Here is an 11,478-nt window from a genome sequence, read left to right on the forward strand (position 1 = left end):
TAAAATTTTTAGTACTAACGCAATTTGGCCCGTTGTGGAATACACAAAAGGAGCATGTGTTTTTACATTATTAATATAGAATATACTGATTAGAAAGAAAACATTTTATTTTATGTAATTACAGTTGGCTCTTGCCGGCCGGTGAATTCGGCAAGTTTACTTAATTCAAGAGCAAATTTAACCAATGGTTCTAACGTTTCTTGCGTTATCTTTTTATAAGCTGAGACATCGTCATCATAGCTGTCTATGTATAAGCGAATAGTTGCGCCGGAGCTACCTGTACCTGATAAACGAAATATAATGCGAGAACCATCCGTAAATATTATTCGAAGACCCTTGAAAAATAATTATTATTCGATTATATATAGGAGGATTATGTACTATATATTTATATAAAACTTTAATTATTTTAGAAAATATACCTGGTTAGTGGCTTTACTTTTATCGACCGGATCTACGTATGAATAATTATCAGCAATATTAACAATATATGATTTATTACCAATATTGAATTCTTTTCCAACAAACCCTGGTTTTTGAATTTTTGCCTCAAGCTCTTTCATCATTTTATTGGAGCTATCAGTTTCACAATTTTCATAATCATATCTATTAAATCAAAACAAATTAGTAACTACATCATTAGCGAATAAATGGCGTATGTTAAAGTTAAAAAATTGAAATGCACCTTGTAAAAAAGTTTCTACCATACGTCTTCCAGTGCTCTATTAAGATATCCTCGACGGATTTACCTAATTTTGCCATAATACTAAGCCAAGCAAGGCATGCCCATATACCATCTTTTTCACGAATATGATCTGAGCCAGTACCAAAGCTTTCCTCTCCACAAAGCGACAGAAGTCCAGCATCCATCAAATTACCTATGTTTTAGTTAAATTATAAAGGACTACAAATAAAAAACTATGAAAGTAAAAATAAAATACCAAAGTATTTCCATCCTGTAGGAACTTCAAATAATTTTATGTCTTTTTTAGCAGCAACTTTATCCACAGCTGCACCTGTAGGCATAGATCTAGCTAGCCCTTTAATGCCAGTTTTTTGAAAGTATGGTATTAATTGAAGATTAGCAGCTAGTACAGCCAAAGAGTCAGAGGGTGTAACAAAGAATGCTTTCTTTCCTATAATCTATTAATTACAAAAATGTTAGTTACTAGTAAATAAAAATTAATATTTTACCTTTATTAAAAAAGTAATTTATTATTGTGCATACCATGTTCCTATCTCCGTCCCCATCAAAAGCAGCACCAAAATCATAAGGACCATTTTGAATGGCAGTTACTAACTCACTGGCATAGGTTAAATTTGGATCAGGATGTAAACCACCAAAATCTTCTAACGGAGTAGAGTTAACCAAGCAAGAGTCTTCAAGTTCTAGCTCATTTTTAAATATTCTAGTAATATATGGACCAGTAACTAAAAATTAAATTTTATTTAAATATACTTTTAAAAGTTTACTATTAACATTAATGTGTTATAGACATATTACCTCCATTCATGGCATTAATAAGAACTTTAAATGGTGGTATTTCATTATTTCCGTGAAGCAGCTCTTTTATACTTCCAAAATCAAAGATATTTTTCATAAGTTCCAAGTAATCATCTACAGAGTCTATAATGTTAACAGTAAACTCTTTATCATCAACTTGAAAAGAGCATTCTTGTATTTTGCTAATATCTACAATCATATCAGGAACTATCCTGTATGATTTAAGAGTTGTGGTCAGCTCGTAAATTTTATTAGTGATGTTGTCTGGAGCTGGTCCACCATTATTGCAATTGAATTTTATACCAAAATCAGCATCTGGACCACCAGGGTTATGGGACGCTGTTAAAACAATACCACCTAATGTTTTGTATTTCCTTATGATTGTTGATACAGCAGGTGTTGAAAGGATACCATTTTGCCCAATTATTAATTTTCTCACCTAAAATTAAGATTACAGTGTAAATCTGTTTAAGATAATATTAGAATAAGAAAACAGTATCAAAGATTCTTAAAATAATGGTTATGACTATTATATAAGCATCCATATTTAAATCATAACTAATATTAAAGAGGTTAACAAACCTGATTAGCAGCAGCAATTTTTATGATTTTCTGTACTGCATCTTTAACATAATAGCGACCATCTCCTCCAACAACAAGAGTACTACCAGCTAATTCATTGCCAAGAGAATCTAGAATAGCCTGAACAAAATTTTCAGTATAATGTTCCTGTTGGAATACTTTAACTGCTTTTCTAAGACCAGATGTACCCGGCTTTTGGCCATCGTACACTTTCGTCTGCACTGATACAGATTTTAACATTGTTTCACTAAATAACAACACAATTGATGATATACCGAAGCTGAAGTAAATTAATTGGAAGTTTTAAGCAAATCCTTATGTCATTCGCCAATAGCTCTTTTAACCTAATTCTATTTAATAACGCTCTGGATTAGCGGAATTAGCTTTAAAGAATACTGTGAGCGTATGAACTTTGACTTGACTGTCAATGACATACAAGGGCACACATCACCCATCTTGAATTATCGCGCCTAGATCGCCGATGAGTATTAATCCTCCGAAAAACATAGTTCTCCTCCATATGTTTTTAAATAAAGAACCCATAATTCAATCATGACTCGTGTTGTCTTTCCTTTTCTTCCGCATATTAAATTTCATAATCAATTTTGTCACCTAATAAACTTCATCGCTTTTCATTAAAACAGCAGATTTACTAAGTTATATATAATAATTGTGCTCTTAAAGTATTTCAAGTACTTAAAACTTTTACAAAATTCAATTTAAAAAATAAATAACTGGAATTTAATTAATATAAATATTTTGCTACTATTATAAGTATTTTTGATTCAGGAATATAATTTTATCGTTATATTAAGCTTATTAATTGACATTAAAATTGGTATAACTATTAAGCTCCTAATATAAAATTATTAAACAAGTTTGAGAAATGCACTTAATTACAACTTTTAAGAATTTATTTATGGATCTGAAATCTGAACTATCTCGTAGTTATGTGTTTTCTGTTTTTACAATAAAAATGTTGTAAATAAGCAATTAGTAAGTACGGGGCATCTGCAAAGAAATTTGATAATTTTATATGCTTTCCCATTTAAGAGCTGATTAGCACAGCTAGTGCCACGCAAGAAAGTTGTGCGCGTGTGTATATAAGTATTACAAAGTACGAGATCGTTCTAACTTGGATATATTGTATCAAATATATATTGTATATACATGTATATACCAATGATGATGAAAAATAGGAAAAGGGGGGAGTATGGAGTATTATGTCAAGGATGCGGCTGTTGCAAGTTCGTTGGTTTACACAAATCAGAGTGGATATGAAAGATAGTTTCTCAGTAGACTTTGTTATAGAAGCTTCTCTTTGGTTTTTTAAAAACCATTTTCCATCTTGCAGAAACAGTTTAATAAAAATGTGCGTTCTATCGAAATTATCCATTCACAATTATCGTACTTCCCGTCATCGTACTGGAAATTGTTAATTTTTTATTTATATTAAATATTTTAATTTAATTGCACAATGACGGTAATTAAACTGTAACAGTGGATAACGCTACGCGTAAGTAACACACCTACTTTGCATATCTTTACCGCACAAAAGCGACAAATAAATACGAATCTGAAAATACAAACATTTAGAATTATCGTAAACATACGTTTTTTCTACTCGAGTCTGAACGGATAAGCACTTTTCGAACAGAAGCAATATTTAATAATTCTTTTAATTAGCATAATAAAATAACAATTTAATGATCAGTGTATCGCGATAATCGAGAAGTGCTGAACAATTATTAATGTATATTTACAGGATTAATTATGTTCAAATCTTCGTCAGATCATTGGTACGGTAGTTCCACTTGTCCTACATCACAGGACAGTGGTTCGGAAAGTACTCCTTTAATTTCTTCCGAGTCATATGCGAGCTCCGAACAAATTATGTTTCACAATTCTGACACCAGCGATGTGGAATCCGCTCAACAGGATAACTCACCGAGGTAAACAAAGCTTATTTAAAATTATTTTTCTTCGTCTGTGTACAAACAAATTCTTCTTATATTAATATCACATATAAAACTGATGCAGGTATGGAAGTGTCGAAGCTGCCAGCTATAGCTCGACAGCCACTGTTCTTCCTAGAAGATTTCCGCCTCTTTTGAGCGACCGTATCATAACGACAACAAACAATTTGACTTCTCCTTTGCGTTTTCCTTCGGAAAAATACTACGAAATTAACAATATGGACCTGGTGAGATATCAGTTATACACACAGCCAGGCAAGATAATTATTTGTCAAATATCATTGAACGAGTTTCTCTTTGTTGCCAGTATATGCTGAGTTCCCAGAAACTCGATAATCACAACAACAAACAACATACAGTGAAGGATATAGGAGGAGGCTTTTTGCCAGGATCTTTAGCGATTTCACCTGAAATCGTGCAAATCCAACAAAAAGAACCTATATCAAAACAAAGTTCATTAGTCACAGTGTAAGTTAACAATTTTCTCTGCCAGATTTTAAGCCATCAAAACAGATTTATTATCCAAGTTTCTTTATTCGAGAACTATTGAAAAATACTTACAGAGTGAAACATTCAAGATTTATGATACTCGAACTTTCATTAATTTTATTTCTAATTCATTGAGTTCCACGAATAACTCCGATTTTACACGAAATCGTGCAAATCCAAGAAAAAAAATCCATATCAGAACAAAATTCATCACAGTATAAGTCAAGATTTTTCTTGTGTCGATCATTCTTTCATTAAGAGAAAAGCTCTTATTTATTCAAAGCTTTCTTTATTCGAAAATGATCTTGAAGATTCTGAAACAAAAAAAGCAGTTATAATATTAGAATTTCTTTAATCAATTAATAAATAAAAAAATAGAATTGGTTTAATTATTTCTATTTGACTCAACTCTATAGAATCAATATGTGAAATTTTAATAAATCTGATGAATCGACAGAGATGAGGATGTATGTTTTGACAGATCAATGTTTTGCTTATTGATTGCACGTGAGTCAGATGGGGAATATAATATTATGAATTATTCGACGTGGATTTATTATTATGACGAGATATTTCGTAGTAACATGCAATCATAGCGTAAATAAAGAAAAATATCGTCGAAGGGGTAGTTGCGGGTTAATACACGCGCGGATACATAAGATTACCTACCGATAGGTCAACAATATGTTTTGCGTTATAGTTCGCCTGTCCGTAGTTTTCCGCGGATAGATTTCGATTCCCAGTGAGTTCTGTATTTTGATTTTTCTGCATGTATGTGTTCGTACCAATATTCTTAAAGATTTTTCTGTATCTCACTACAGCTTTACTCAGTATCTTAATCAGGTTTATATTATTATTCTCGCTGTCATTTTACTGATTAGGGATTTAAGCAAAACGAATAAACGTTGTTTCCAAAAGTATCGCGCGAGATATATCAGGTCGAGACACTATTGAGTGATATATATTTTTGAAGGATAAAACTGCTTCTTTCTGCAAGAAGATTGCAGACTATCCATACATATACAAATTACGTATAACTATATATGTAACAAAGGAATTTATCTAATTATCAATCAATCGAATTTTTAGTTATCTAATAGCAAATATAGCCATTAAGGAATTAGGGTCGAATAATTAAGAAAAGCGATATAAAGCTTAAGACGACAGTGGATGTGATATTCTATCTCAGCGTTTTTATACTATATTTAGCAATTGGTAATCGACAGCTGAGTATCTTTTAAACGGGAAAATCTTACGTAATAATGTGTAGCGTGGCGACACGAGCCATGAGAGGGTTAATAAAAACTTTTGAGAAAAGTGTTGGGATCGTATTGTCTTACTTAAGGATAGAAATAAGATGTCTTTCGATAATGCTTCTTAAATGTTATTCCAGGGCCAATAGATACTTCTCGCAGCTAGCTCCTGAATTAAAATAAATACATATTTCGAATTATAACTTTTGTAAAGATCTTAAACGTGTTATTATACTATTTATATATATAATTTTAAAATAATTATTTTACATTAATTTTAATCCCGCTGTAGATTTTCAATATGGAATACAATCCTTGGTTCGTCTTTGTTAACAATGCCTTGGGGGATTGGGATGGCCGGATTTTTTCCTGGAATTATATTAATATTACTTATGAGTGGTTTATGTTTGTACACCGTTTATCTTCTTCTTTCTGTTCATAAATATTATGGTAAGATAGACTATACATTTATGTTGAATTGCATTAATAAAAAAATATATACAGTATTTTGATGCATTTTAGGTGGAGATGAAAAAACAGAAGTAATACAGCTAAGTCGTATTTTTTTTGGTAGTTGGGCAGAGTATATTGCAAGAGTTTTTAGTATGACTGTTTTATTAGGTGCAGTTATAGCTTACTGGATTCTAATGTCCAATTTTCTCTATCACTCTGTCAATTTCTTCTATGGTATGTATATTTAATAATCAGTTGCGATTTATTGTCGACACATCGTTCTTTGTAATAAAAGCATATTTTAACTTTTAGATAGTATCGTTGGAATTTCATGGAAGCCCCTTAATGACAGCGACATCGCACCGGAAGGTAAGCTGAAAAATCATAGGCATATTAATTTTATTAAAAATAAAATTGTATTATACAATTACAGTGTTATGCCCGAATAAAGAGATAGTTAACAGCACTCGTGTTATATCAATTCGTGAACGTTCTTACGACAATATTGGTCCAGCATGGGATTTATACAAAACCGTGCCTATTTTCCTAGCAATATTAATTTTCCCTTTACTAAATTTTAACAGCACAACATTTTTCACCAAGTTCAATTCTTTGGGTTTGTATACAAAATTAGCACAAATTTTCTAAAAATGTTTACTATAAATATTACTATAATTTGTCCAATACTTTAAAACAATTGTTGTCTTATAGGTACGGCATCCATTCTATATATAATCGTATTCGTTATTATTAAATCTATGTCATGGGGTATCAATATGGATAGCGCAGAATGGGATGCTAGTTGGATACTACGACCTACATTTCCAGCTTTATCAGGAATGCTTGCGCTAGCGTTCTTTATTCACAATATCATCATTACTATTGTACAGAGTAATAGGGATCAAAGCAAAAACGTACACAAATTATTACTACAACGTTGATCACTCTATATTCTAGCTCTTACTTTAATTGACTAATTAATATTATTTCAGGGTCGTGACTTGGCAATTGCTTACGTACTCGTAACACTGACATATCTCATTATAGGAGTAGCATTTTTTGTATGCTTTCCTCTTGCCAAATCATGCATAGAAGATGTAAGTAAAAATTAGATGACTTTTAATTGATAGAAATGAATTGAATTCTATTTTTACTTTCTTTTACAGAATTTATTAAACAATTTCCAAAAATGGGATGGATTGACTGTTGGAGCTCGTACTGTTCTCCTTTTCCAGTTATTAACTGTATATCCACTACTTAGTTATATGTTAAGGATTCAAGTGCTCTCTTCCATGCATAAGCCAGTCTCTAGTAGAGGATGGACTATTTTTATTAATTCCATTCTTATATTAATCTGTGTTCTGTTTGCTATGTTTATGCCTCATATAGGTACTATATTAAGATATACAGGAGCTGTTAGTGGTTTTATATATGTTTTCACACTGCCGTGCTTGTTGCATTTAGCAGTTTTAATTAAAAAGTGTAAACTGACAATATTATCCTTAATCTTACACTTAATTATACCAATAATTGGAGGATCCAACCTTATAGCTCAATTCTTTATTAATGATCACTAAATAGTGAATACATGCGACTGAAACTTAACATGGCATGTAGGCATGACTAGTTTGTACTTATATCATTTGTTGAACTATTAGAAACCTTAATTATATTTATAATTCTCTTTTGTACTAGTGAAAATATAATTTCTTTTTCAATTAAAACTTTTCTTTAATAACATAAATAGTTCAAGGGTCATTTGAGTAAATTTTGTAAATCCAAACAGTATCTATACCTTTTCCTATTATATTAATTGGCTGTATATTTGGTAATGGGAATCTACATGCTACTACCATACAGTTTTTGTTCAAATCTGAAAGAAATTTTTGCTCCAATTTTTGCATCTGTAAAATAAAATCAAATATTGATATTACATAATTTGGTACAATTCTAGTCAATCATTACTATGTATAATTACCATTTCTTGAACTCCAAATACTACAATATTATCATAAGACTCCAAATTAAATTTCCATATATCTTTTCTATAAAATGCAGTCTTTGATGATAGACCATTAATTGCTGCTATAAATTTAGAATATTGAACTAACCAAAAATTTAATTCTACTCCATGAGCTATAAACCCTGCTTTAGCAGCTGCATGGACCTAAAATAAATGACTCTTAATAACAAACTTTTTACATGTTGTAACATAAGATACTTACTATACGCCCATCACCACTACCAAGATCGACAAGAGTTCCATGTCTACCTTCTAATGCTTTTAATATGTTTTTAACCTGCATAGTTGTAGCTGGCATATATGGTAAACATATATTACGGAAAGCAGGGCTTACAAAAGGATAACATATAGCACTTATAGCAGCAGCCAAACCACCTAGAAAATTGAATTTAAAATTTTGATCATTACAAAAGGTAATTTCAAATATAAAATATTAAGTAAGACCTGTAATTCCTGCTAAAATTAGAGGTAACTGGGAAGACTGTTTCTTTGCTTTGGAAGCATGCTCCAACTTATACACAGGGTGCATACTTTTACATTTGTTATAATTTCATTATATATTAGAAATTTAAAAATTAGAAAATCTGTAAAAACAAACAAAAAGTAATACAGCAATTCTATTGAAGATATATCATGATCTCTGGAGATATTTCAGTTGCAGTCTCTTTAAGTCCAGATACATACATATGTACCTATATATCAAATTACAGAAAGCGTGCTGATTACTGCTGATGGGCCGCAGCAATCGTGGCCGATAGGCGGCGTTGCTAATAAATCCATCCGAAAAATTGTTCTCATATAATGTGGCGGCACGAGCAAGTAACATGGCGGCGATCAGTGCTGACACCACAGCAACAATTTTAAGTTGGCAACAGTTTCATGCACATAATTTACATATAGGCAATTCAATGTCAGCAACTATACTTTGCAGATAAACGCATACTGCGAAAAACATATATATATATGGATGACCTTACATGTAATATTATGTATATATATAAGGACCCCATGACCCCATCTTTCTCTTTTTGCATCCCTATACTTCAAGGAAGTTATATAGTGTAAAGAAGTTAATAAAAGACTGATTAGTGAAGTAAAAGTAAAATAAAAACGCTTTACAGAAAATTGGAGAACAGCAGTCGTTTATTCTACCAACTATACATTTTCCTACAATAATTATGCCCTCGCGACATCTGTTCAAACTGATGTGAAGCACGTTGATAACCGTTGATTCAGCTGAGAATAGGATAAAACAGATCTCTAGCATATAATAATTTTTGACTCCTTCGGAATCTCCTACGTTTAATTCTCATTGGTATCGAACTATTTTTCGTGAATACAAAAGTAATGAATGTCTTATTCAGAGTGGCCAAGTCTGATTACTGCTTAATAATTTGACATTTTCAACAGATTGAATTTGCTTCAATCCCTACTCTCTTGTAAAAGGTACAGAATATTATATACATTTGATTTTCTATTTCGATTAAGATAGTTATAGTTAAATGTGTTTATTTTTTTGACAAATACAACAATTATTTTTATACATTCAAAGAAAAACGTTGTTTCTGAAAGCCTATCTATCAATAGTTAATTACGTGAGAACATTACGCTCCCGGAAAGTAACTTTTTTGCGTTATTATTTTTTTATAAATTGTAACTTTCGCGAAGGTAAAAATGTATACTTGCCTAGCATTTAAATTTCATTAATTTTTTTAATTAGAATATTTTATTTTACTATATTAATTATGTTAGAGACGATCTATGTACTTACCATTTTTTTTTACAAGCGAAGCTTATTTTTGTGGGATTTAATAGTCGCACGTGTAATGTATGCTATATGTTCTTATATTTGTTAATTTTCTGTATAATTCTGTTAAAGGTGATTATATTATTTAAAATTTCTGGTATATAAAATGGAGAAAAATTTTTTAGAAAGCCTGCCGCAGTATTCAATGAGATTAAATCATTGTCTGATGATATGTGTGAAATTATTAATAAGGGCAATAACATATCGTGGTGTATGTACTGTTGAGTATTTGTTTGAATTAATTTCTATTTTCCTTTATTTATGATTATTATTATTTGTATAGTCGATTACTTTCTTACTCTCCCTATAAAAGACCAAATGACTTAAAGACTTCTTTTAGGTGTCTTTTAGTCAATTGGATGACTAAAAGATGTCTATAAGACAACGTTTAATCAAGTGTGCTGTATGGATTGTTAGTTCTATTTCTTCTACAGTAAATTAATATCTTTAAAATAATTCTTTTCTTTTTTATTTTTTAGATTTCCGCCATTGAGGAATGTCTTTCCTCTTTTTCGGCATCCGAAGTAGCGGAATATCGGAGAACCGAGTTCTGAGGTAGGTATGTAGTTCCACATACCGAAGGAAAAGATACTGGTGATGTCGGGTCGCCTGGGCCTTCAATAGGTATGTGTAATTCTGTAAAAAAATAGAATTATTAATTTTACATAAGGTTGTAAATTTAAAATGTTTTTTCTAGTGTCATTAGCGGTAATGGAGCCCGAAGAGGCGAGCCGCTCACAGCTATTGGTAAGAGAATTGTTTTAATATGTAAAGATATAATTATTATATTTATATTTTAATATCTTTACACAGCTCAAGAAACCTAGGAGGGAGTAATTGTCGCGGAGGCAGTTCTTCCAGCTCCCCAGTCCTCACAAAGTAAGTATATATAATTATTTCTATTTATTATTGAATGCAAATTGTCAATATAATTATTTTATACTTTCATTTATTTTATAGATATTGAAGTGCACGATATTTGTGAGGATGAGGAGAACCTGGAGTTAACTTGTAAGTAGTATAATTAGTTACATATTGATTTTTCTTTATGTGAAAGTTTTCTTCCTCTTTAAATATACCAATTTCTCTCTTTTTTTTTAGTCTTTCATGATGTCCTAGTGTCGGCGGTAATCAGCCTAGATGGTAATTTTGTCACTACTTTGTGTATTTTTAAATTCATTATATCATGTCATTATTTTTCTTTTAATTTTTTATAGATTCCAACCTTCAGGTGATGCTCCTCGAGTCAGTAGAGAGAGAGGAGGAGCTGCTACCATCGGAGCAAGCTATTGGGGATGAAGAGCCGGGTAAGTTCTTGTATTTTTGTTCAATAAATATCATCTATATGACGTTCCTTCGGTATACGTTAACAGTTGCATGTTTCTTTAAGT

The 11,478-nt window shown here is 31.2% G+C and overlaps 3 protein-coding genes across 8 annotated transcripts; 1 reads left to right on the forward strand and 2 right to left on the reverse strand.

Annotated features, from left to right (window-relative positions):
* Positions 1-89: 89 nt before the first annotated feature.
* Positions 90-2,503, reverse strand: Pgm1 (phosphoglucose mutase 1). Its single transcript, XM_066725481.1, has 7 exons — positions 2,087-2,503; positions 1,505-1,943; positions 1,229-1,431; positions 942-1,143; positions 686-878; positions 423-606; positions 90-335 (listed from the first exon to the last, which is right to left on the reverse strand). Exons 1-7 carry the CDS (start codon positions 2,324-2,326, stop codon positions 111-113), a joined length of 1,686 nt encoding a protein of 561 aa, XP_066581578.1. The 5' UTR covers positions 2,327-2,503; the 3' UTR covers positions 90-110.
* A 349-nt stretch (positions 2,504-2,852) lies between these two features.
* LOC136772469 (neutral amino acid transporter 9-like) lies at positions 2,853-7,995 on the forward strand. Its single transcript, XM_066725480.1, has 11 exons — positions 2,853-3,602; positions 3,852-4,038; positions 4,127-4,289; positions 4,370-4,530; positions 6,097-6,254; positions 6,327-6,491; positions 6,570-6,626; positions 6,691-6,873; positions 6,969-7,171; positions 7,250-7,354; positions 7,424-7,995. The coding sequence occupies exons 2-11, from the start codon at positions 3,860-3,862 to the stop codon at positions 7,832-7,834; spliced, it is 1,785 nt and encodes a 594-aa protein (XP_066581577.1). The 5' UTR covers positions 2,853-3,602; positions 3,852-3,859; the 3' UTR covers positions 7,835-7,995.
* LOC136772471 (ATP synthase subunit C lysine N-methyltransferase) lies at positions 4,364-9,071 on the reverse strand. 6 transcript variants are annotated; one of them, XR_010822462.1, is made up of 9 exons: positions 8,725-9,024; positions 8,483-8,655; positions 8,236-8,424; positions 8,053-8,161; positions 6,443-6,631; positions 6,075-6,173; positions 5,892-5,973; positions 4,624-4,865; positions 4,364-4,499 (listed from the first exon to the last, which is right to left on the reverse strand). XR_010822462.1 is itself a non-coding variant. In XM_066725483.1 (5 exons), exons 2-5 carry the CDS (start codon positions 8,807-8,809, stop codon positions 8,006-8,008), a joined length of 603 nt encoding a protein of 200 aa, XP_066581580.1. In that variant the 5' UTR covers positions 8,810-8,864; positions 8,965-9,071; the 3' UTR covers positions 7,856-8,005. The 6 variants fall into 6 exon arrangements, 2 of the variants coding, with proteins under 2 accessions (XP_066581580.1, XP_066581579.1); XR_010822463.1 differs by having other exon boundaries at positions 5,808-5,973; XR_010822461.1 differs by having other exon boundaries at positions 5,221-5,973.
* Positions 9,072-11,478: the final 2,407 nt, after the last annotated feature.

This window comes from Prorops nasuta, unplaced genomic scaffold (genome assembly GCF_024137725.1).
Source record: "Prorops nasuta isolate Cenicafe-Biocafe unplaced genomic scaffold, Cenicafe_Pnas_1.2 PNAS00004, whole genome shotgun sequence".
NCBI classification, from domain to species: domain Eukaryota; kingdom Metazoa; phylum Arthropoda; class Insecta; order Hymenoptera; family Bethylidae; genus Prorops; species Prorops nasuta.